This window comes from Anopheles arabiensis, chromosome 2, assembly GCF_016920715.1.
Source record: "Anopheles arabiensis isolate DONGOLA chromosome 2, AaraD3, whole genome shotgun sequence".
Lineage (NCBI taxonomy): Eukaryota > Metazoa > Arthropoda > Insecta > Diptera > Culicidae > Anopheles > Anopheles arabiensis.
Window position 1 is genome coordinate 60,870,468 of NC_053517.1, and position 8,736 is coordinate 60,879,203.

At 42.2% G+C, this 8,736-nt stretch overlaps 1 protein-coding gene and 1 long non-coding RNA gene across 4 annotated transcripts in view; one reads left to right on the top strand and one right to left on the bottom strand.

Annotated features, from left to right (window-relative positions):
• Positions 1-1,427, top strand: part of LOC120906065 — a 2,049-nt gene extending 622 nt beyond the window's left edge. The window contains exons 1-2 of one of the 2 annotated variants that reach the window (XR_005740011.1): positions 1-164; positions 308-1,427. The exon at positions 1-164 is cut by the window's left edge and continues 622 nt beyond it. This is a non-coding gene — a long non-coding RNA (uncharacterized LOC120906065). The remainder of the gene's footprint in view (positions 165-307) is intronic. The other variant, XR_005740013.1, reaches the window with a different exon arrangement.
• Positions 1,428-2,250: 823 nt separating this feature from the next.
• Positions 2,251-8,164, bottom strand: LOC120905858. 2 transcript variants are annotated; one of them, XM_040317107.1, is made up of 2 exons: positions 5,782-8,164; positions 2,251-3,105 (listed from the first exon to the last, which is right to left on the bottom strand). In XM_040317107.1, the coding sequence occupies exons 1-2, from the start codon at positions 6,226-6,228 to the stop codon at positions 3,070-3,072; spliced, it is 483 nt and encodes a 160-aa protein (XP_040173041.1). In that variant the 5' UTR covers positions 6,229-8,164; the 3' UTR covers positions 2,251-3,069. Both variants share the same exon structure in this region; 1 of them encodes a protein (XP_040173041.1).
• Between the last annotated feature and the right edge of the window lie 572 nt (positions 8,165-8,736).

Below are 8,736 nucleotides of genomic sequence, written 5' to 3' on the forward strand. Positions count from 1 at the left end.
TTCTACAGAAATCGCTGTAAACCGAACCTCGTGTGACTAAATGCTAGTCCAGCATCTTGCGTGTTACACCATTCCGGATCGTGCCAGACGAGCTGCACAGAGCGATAAAAAGGAGTTTCAGCATAACTGCCCGGTGCTTTTGCAGTAGCGTGAAATTGTTAAAGGTGAGTTGATTCAGAAACTTTATGTTCGAAAGCAGCAGTTAGTGTTTTGCGTGTGTGAAATATGTATGATGATATTGTTGTATTGTTGTTAATATGTTAATATGTTAATATCCTGTATAACACCTGATTCTTAATAATTTTAGGAAAAAATGAATTCGAGTGATTATGGAGCTGCTACGCGTCAACGAGAAGACGATGGGGAACATATTTCATCGATAGACGATTTTGAAGATGAATTGATTGAATGTGACGGAGAAAAGGACTCATCATATTCTTGTCATATCATCATATATGTGATGGGACTATTGAAACACATTTAAAAAAAATCAAGCAACTATACTTGATGAATTGCGCAGTCAGAGAGAAGAATTTTTGTAACTGAAAAATAGCCAAAACGGTATTTTAGAAAGTTCATCGAAGCAATCGAAAAAAATTATGCATGTTCAAGTTTTTGTTGAACAAATTAGCAACGTGGTATGTATAGGGAAAGGTGTAGGAGCTCAATCAAAAGCCCCAGAATGGTTTCAAAAACTAAAAACAAAAGATGATATGGATAATTTTAACCAAAGTTTAGGAACAGAAGATAATTTCAAGGATAATATACACAAATGGCTGGATGAAAGCATAAAGAAAGCGGAAGTAAAAGACAGGATGCACGAGGCACGCGATTTGATTTTTGATCCAGAACTGTTTGCAGGTTGCAACTGGAAAGGTGGTCTGTCTTATAACCCCAAAATTCCCTTAATCACATATTCAAACATATTAGAACTGTTTAGAGCCATAGGTAGCAATTCCTTCCAACAGGCCACTGAAAAAGATGTGGAAGATTTTTTTAAACTAAAGCTTCGATTTGGCAAAGATCGCCTGAATTTAAAAAAAATCTAGCTTTAATCCTTCCAAAATGAATTGAATGTGTGGCTAAGGAAATGGTGGGAAGATGACGAATCTTTTTTCTGGCTACAATCCGCAAAAAGATTTACGATAAGCAATCAAATCACTTGACTCGTGTATCCTGTTTTTAGCTATAATGATAAAATCATTGGCTTTTTTAAACGTAATGAAAAAGAACAGGAATAGAGCTATAAAAAATTGATGTTTAATAATAATAATGTATTATGCACAAAGTTAAAACTTTACTATGTTAAAGAAGTAATTAAGCTACCTCAACTTATAATGTTTTTTGTACTAAAATGTAATCACAATTAATAAAAATGTTAACTATGAACTCTGTATAAATAATCGTAATATATACAGGATTCTTCTTTGAATATTTCAAACTTTTTTTCCAATTCACATAAACTTTTTTTTTATTGAACATACATCTTACATTTTTCAACATTACTTGTAAATTTACAATATTCTTAAGGCAACTTTGAGACAGAGTATTTAGTTCTGTCTCTGGATTAAGTCCGACCTTATACCGGGTATACTCGGTTGCTTAATATCTATAACTTAACCTGCTTAGCTTACTTAACCTACTTAACCTACTTAACCTAGTTAATCTATTTAGCATATTTAACTTACTCATACCTCATTCTGTTAAAGTGTGTAATAATGGAGTAAAATGTAGTTTAGAACCAGTTCGTATTGTCTTAATAGCTACCATTTTACATTTAATGTCACTTATAGATATGGTTCGAAGCGTTGGTGAAGTATCGTTTCATATCCGATATAATTATATATTTTATCGGACGCGCAGGGAGTTGTGAATGCCTGAAAACGCCTTACTAAAGGATAACCATGTATAATAACAGATCCTGACTCCTCGATGGCTTTATCGTACTTGACTATAATATTCTTTTTTGTTAAAACCAACAATCCCTAAACTGTTTCCTTAACAAAAACCCCTGTCTAACTTGTAAAATTGTTTCATCCTTTTTTACTTTAAGTTTCGGATACGTTATACTTTCCTGGTTACTAGCAGTTTCTATATCTCGCAATAATATAATTTTTCCTATTTTTTTTTTCTTTGGCTCAACAACCGATGTCGGTCAAGGCCTGCCTGTACCCACTTATGGGCTTGGCTTTCAGTGACTAATTGATTCCCCTCCATAGCAGGATAGTCAGTCCTACGGATGGCGGCGCGGTCTATTTGGGGATTGAACCCATGACGGGCATGTTGTTAAGTCGTACGAGTTGACGACTGTACTACGAGACCGGAATTTTTCCTATAGTTTGATGTAAACTTCTATAACCAGATGTTACGTAGCTATGTTTTATTATCTGTAGCATATTTTCACAAGCATGCATCGAAAAAGTTATCAAAGGGCCTAATCTGTCTACCTCTTCGTATACATGAAGCAAAAGATGAACGTTACTAACAAGATGTACACGGTCATAAACAACACTGTAATCCTCTACAAATTGCTTCAATAATGTACCTGCATATTCCCACTGATCCTTAAATGCCCGAGACGATAACATCGTTATAGCGCAATATAATAATTTAAAATGTTCATATGCTAGTTTCCCTATTCTATCTTGCAAAACAACTATACCTGCGTAATGCAAAAAACTACCAAATTCTGTACCTTTCCAAAAGTGCAAATAATTAAGGGACCTAAACTTTCTATGGATTTCTGAGGGCAATAATATGCTGATAAGCTCTTCTGATATTTCAATAATATCTTCTTTGCACCATTTTTTAAAAGGAGCAAGAGCTCCTTCGACCCAGCCTAGCAGAAGTTTGAAAACTATACCTAATTGTATTAAATGTAGTAAATCACTAGTAGTTATAACTTTTATCATGTCGAATCGTGTTAAATCCGTAAGAGGTGTTTTACCTCTCCGGTGGCCTGTAGAACTGGGTTTTTCATCTCGAAATTCCTTATCTGTTCTTGGTGGTGCTTTTGTACCCTCGAAATTTTTTTTGGAGATTTTAGGGAAGTTCCACAGCATTTATATTTTAAGCACCCGTGTACTCCGTTGTAGTAGCAAACCTCTGCAATAAAATAAAACAATAAAATTAGTACACATTATTAATAAAAGCAGAATTTCATTTGATCAGCTATGGAGAGCTACTGCATCGAATGAACCGCGTCCCATCTCCGTCATGTTCGTTTTGTCGTGCAATAGACACCCTGGAACACAAATTCGCTGGCTGCAGAAGAGTTGCTGATGCTTGGCAGATTCTGCACCAGCGAATTAGCGTTGTAATTTCAGGGTGTCCGTCTTCGTCAACGTTATTGTTCGGTTTGATGCGTTTGCCTGTACTAAATGGCATTAGTGCAGATACAGTATCGGACAGAATGATAGGACCCTAGTGTTTTCAACGCAGCATGCACCCGTTGGGACAGGTTTATGTGTGGTTTGTGTGTTTGTGTTTGTGTGTGTGTGTGCATGTGTGTGTATGTGTGTGTGTACATGTGTGTGTGTGTGTGTGTGTGTGTGTGTGCATGTGTGTGTGTGTATGTATGTTTAAATGTGTATTGGTGTGTTTGTTTCACAAGTATGTCGTTTCGGATAGATTTGTTAGTAGTTTTTTTGTGTTTTGGGTTAGGTTTTTGTTGTAATTAGCAGGACCACCGCCCTCGCGAGCAGTGATCCCTATTCAAAAATGCAATAAGCTCAGTTTTTGATCTTATTGCCGTCACCCACGATGACATTAATCATGCGTTGACGCATCGACATCACCAGATTCTGGATCGTTTTAGGTGGAATTTTGCTCCACACCTCTTGCATGTGATCGAAGAGGTGATCCAGATCTTCCGGTATGTTTTTACCCAGCCTCTTCTTGAATATTGCCCAGAGGTTCTCAATGGGAGTGAGATCCGGGCTAAGGGCAGGCCACTTCATTGTTTTGACATTGTTGTCAGCAAGCCAAGTTTGGACAGTCCCGGAAGTATGCTTAGAATCGTTGTCTTGCATAAACATCCAAGACCGAGGAAGGTTCTTCCTAGCATGCGATAGCAAATGAGTATCAAGAATGTCTCGATACCCAAAACGATTTAAATTACCGTGGATTCGAACCAACGGACCCATCCCATAGTAGGAGAAGCATCCCCACACCATGAGACTACCACCGCCATGCTTGAAAGTTTTGAAGCAGTACTTCGGATCAAGAGCACAATTAACAGGGCGCCGAACCAACCTGCGTCCGTCCGACCCCTGTCGATTGAATTTCGACTCGTCTGACCACAAAACCCTGCGCCAATCCTCCTCATCGAAGAACATGTGCTCAATTGCAAATAACACCCGTGCGTTTTTATGCGCAGGTGTTAAATTGGGCACTTTGCGTGGCACTCGCGCGAGTAGCCCGGCACTGACCAATCTTCGCTGAACTGTTCTCGGCGTCACCGCCAATTTCAGTCTGCCTCGGATCTCTGGTGCCGAGCTAAACGGATGTTTCTTCGATATGTTTACGATCTTACGGTCTTCCTCCGCCGTGGTCTTTCGAGGACGTCCGGGTGACTTGCGCGTTTCGGTTGTCCGAAGCGCGTTTGCCACAAAGGTGCGCGATCGTTCCATCACGAACTCGATCGTTCTGCGCTTAATGCCAGCAGCCGCCATTCGCTTAATGATATGGCGCTGATAATCGGTACAATGTTTACCTCGACCCATTGTTACTAAAATTGCTTGCTTAGACCGTCAAGAACACACTGGTTAAAAACTTGGACACGACTGATGCCGTGCACTGCCTGCGTTCTGCTTTTATACGCGATGAATCACATCGTTGTCGAGCAGCTAAAAAGCGTATTGATAAAAACTATCAATGAGTAAGCGAGTGAGCATCTACCCATTCAAAACCAGAACAGAATACTGCCGCGGTCATGGAACAAAACGCCCATTGAAAAGAACACCTGCGCTCTTGCTCAATGCACACACAAAGTTTCCCATGCGCACACAACGTTCAACGCAGAGATGCACGCATGCCTTTCAATGGCGTGCACTGGTTAAACACCTGTGAGGGAATGCCGAGTTCATTGCTATTGTGCGCGTTTTCATTTCGCACCGGTGTCGTATACACATTCATGAAACAGCACACCTGCGTTCTCGTCTGAGGAACAAGCACTGCTGTCGATGCAAACTTTAGGTTTTATCCAAGTGTAAACACACGCTGTTTCACATGATAACACACATAAACAGAATGCTTTGAACGCAATATGAAACCATGCCAAGCTACGTTTCCTCAGACAAAAACCCACAGTCACACACACACACACACACACACACACACACACACACACACACACACACACACACACACACACACACACACACACACACACACACACACACACAAACACACACACACACACACACACACACACACACACACACACACACACACACACACACACACACACACACACACACACACACACACACACACACACAAACACACACACACACACACACACACACACACAAACACAAGTAACGTGGCAAAACAAGTGCACGGTGCGTTGAAAACACCAGGGTTCTATCTTAATGTCCGATACTGTACCACTAGGCAAGTGAATAGCACTATCCATCTTTTTTCGCTACGTCGTCCGATAGTCACATCGAACGGTCCAATGTAATCAACTCCGGTGAAACTAAAGGGTCGTAGATTGGGTGTCAAGCGTTGCACCGGCAGCGGCGCCATCCTTGGTACTTTAGGGCGATTGCGACGTACCTTACACCAGACACAGGCTGCAGCCTCCTTTCGCACGGTAGCGTCGAGATGTATGATGTGGTAGAGCTGTCGTAGCTCATTTTTCACAGCTTCGCGGTAGCCATGTCCGCTCTTCTCATGATGATGACGTACTATCAGTCGGGTGACCCTATGATCGCTGGGTAATATTATTGGGAATCTCAAACTGAAAGGAAGAAATTCCGCTCGTTCCATCCGACCTTCCACACGAATAATATCATGCTCATCCAACATCGGCGAAAGCTCATACAATGCACTGCCTTTTTCAAAATTAATCCATAGATTAGTTGGTCGATTTTTGTTCTTCATTAATATCTTCAGCTCATCAATGAAACAATCGACTTGCGCCATCTTCAATAGCGCTTGTTCTGCTTTCTCGTACTCCAGTTGTTGCAACGGAACCCGTTTCGTCTCAACTTTCAAGTGCATCAGCAGTTTTCATTGTCTATCAGTCACTTGCAACATTTCTAAGGGTTTACCTTCTGCCTTCTTCCTGCAGTTGTAGATGAATCGAAACACACACGCCATGGCGCGCACTAATACCGTCCATTTTGAGAAGCGATCCACATCAATAATGCGAAAGGGAATGTTCACGTCGTGGATTAGAAGATGAACTCTTAAATCTTCAATTGTGTTAAGCGGTGGAGGCTCTTGCTGCGGCCAATTCTCCTCTTCGATGTACAGAAATGAAGGTCCCTTTAACCAACTGCTTTCCGGTGTCATGTCAAGAGAATTTCCCCACTTCGTCAATAGATCCGCTGGATTGGATTTCGATGGCACCCAATTCCAGTCTTCAACGCTCGATGTATGCAGAATCTCACCCACACGTAAGCCAATAAACTGCTTATAGCGTCTCGGATCCGAGCGTATCCAAGATAAAACTACCTTTGCATCAGTCCAGTAGTATGTACGAGAGATGTTCAATGAATGATTCTCCAGCACCTTTGTCGATAGACGTACTCCTAGAATTGCCACTTCAAGTTCCAGACGAGGTATCGACATCGGCTTCAGAGGAGCCACCTTGGCACGACTCATTACCAGTAAACAACTAACTGCTCCACCAATATTCGCTCTGAAGTAGGCAACTGCATCAAACCCTGTTTCACTCGCATCGCAAAATACGTGTAGCTCTATCTTCTCGATCTCAGTTGAAGGTACTCTTCCGAAGTAACTACGAGGAATTAGACACGACCCCACCTGTTGCACCAACATTAGCCATCGTTTCCATTTTTCAAACGATTCGGAGTCAATATTCGAGTCCCAGTCACATCCGGTTCGCCATAAGTCCTGAATCAGCATCTTACCTCGAATAGTGATTGGAGTAATCAGACCCACCGGGTCGAATGAAGTCATCACCACGCTCAACACAATCTGCTTCGAGGGTCGAAATCCATCAACGATGAACCTTTGATGATCCGCGTCTGACAGCACACTGAAGCAAAAAACATCGTCTTTTGATCTCCAACTAATCCCCAAAACACGATCATATGTGGTGCTCTGATCGCTTGAAAACTGCAACGCTGCTTTCTCGCTTCTCGCTCCAACCTCATCCAAGAATGCCGATGAATTGGACATCCAATTGCGGATATGAAATTCTCCTTGGGCGTGAATGTGCCGGACTTCCTTTGCCAGCTTAATGGCTTCCGCTTCTGTATCAACACTATCATAGTAGTCGTCAACATAGTGTTTTTCTATGATTGCTCGCGCTGCCTCTGGATACTGTTCACTGAACTCAAGGGCGTTCATGTTCTTCACGAATTGCGCTGAACAGGGTGAGCACGTAGCACCGAACGTAGCTACGTCCATAACGTAAACCTGTGACTTGACTTTCGTATCGCTGCCGAACAAAAATCGTTGCGCCTGTTTATCCTCATTTTTTATGCGCAACTGATGATACATTTCCTTCAAGTCGCCTCCAAAGGCGACGTTCTCGAAATCGACACACGACTCTCGGTAAAGGAACCAACATAGCTGGTCCTTTAAGTAGCATAGAGTTCAACGAAACTCCTGCCACCGTTGACGCTGCGTCCCACACTAAACGGATCTTTTCTGGTTTCTTAGCATTGTGTACCACGTTAAGGGGTAGATACCACACCTCTTGTGGCGAGAATCCAGATAATTCATCATCGGTGATCTTATGGGCATAGCCCTTTCGCTCGTACTCTTTAATCATTTTGGCTACCTTTGACTCCAAGGCTGGATTCTTTTTCAGACGCTTCGCCAGTTGTTGCATGCGCTTTTCTGCTGTAGGATAGCTGTTTGGAAAAACACGATTATCATCTCGCCACAGAAGCCCTGTTTCGAATCGGTTCCCAATTCGTTTTGTCGTTCTCTTGAGAATGTCCTTTGCTCGTTTCTCGTCAGGAGCTATTGGAACTTCTGTTGCGATGCAACCGATTCTTTCTACCCAGAGATCAATTAAACGTTTTTTAGCCGAATTTTGAATGGTATAATTTATTACTATTTCGCAAGGTGGCGCTAAAAAATCACGTGCGTATGCTCGGGTGCGCGAAGGAATCTGCCCGTCATCCTGCTGCTCCGGTCATTCCCCCTAAGGGCTTCGGCTCGTGCCGTCGCTGGTCGGTTTTCGATAAACCGATTAATTTCGAAGCGACCGACAGCGCCATCTATCGCGTGACCCGTGCAAGGAGGCTTTTGCATCTAAATTGACGGTTGACGGCGTCAACAACTTCAAAGGCAGGAATGCTCATTTGCTCCAACTTATACTGGTTCTCAAGAACATCATGAAGATCTCGATTGGTCATTGCAGTGATACGATGCAGGTTCATCACAACGTGGGGAGTCGAAGCGCTGTCAGTTACACCGTAAATGGTCCAGTCTATCTTCGATCGAACCGCAACCGGTTCACCTGGATTGCCAACTCTGGTCTCTAATGCTGCGAACAGTTCGATGTTGTTAAGCCCTATTACTATCAAA

Excerpts from the sequence above, each read along its gene's own strand:
- LOC120905858 (XM_040317107.1), bottom strand. The coding sequence starts at position 6,228 with ATGCACTTGAAAGTTGAGACGAAACGGGTTCCGTTGCAACAACTGGAG. Across the intron at positions 3,106-5,781 it reads CAGCCTGTGTCTGGTGTAAG|AGGTTTGCTACTACAACGGA; the intron begins GTACGTCGCAAT and ends ATTTTATTGCAG.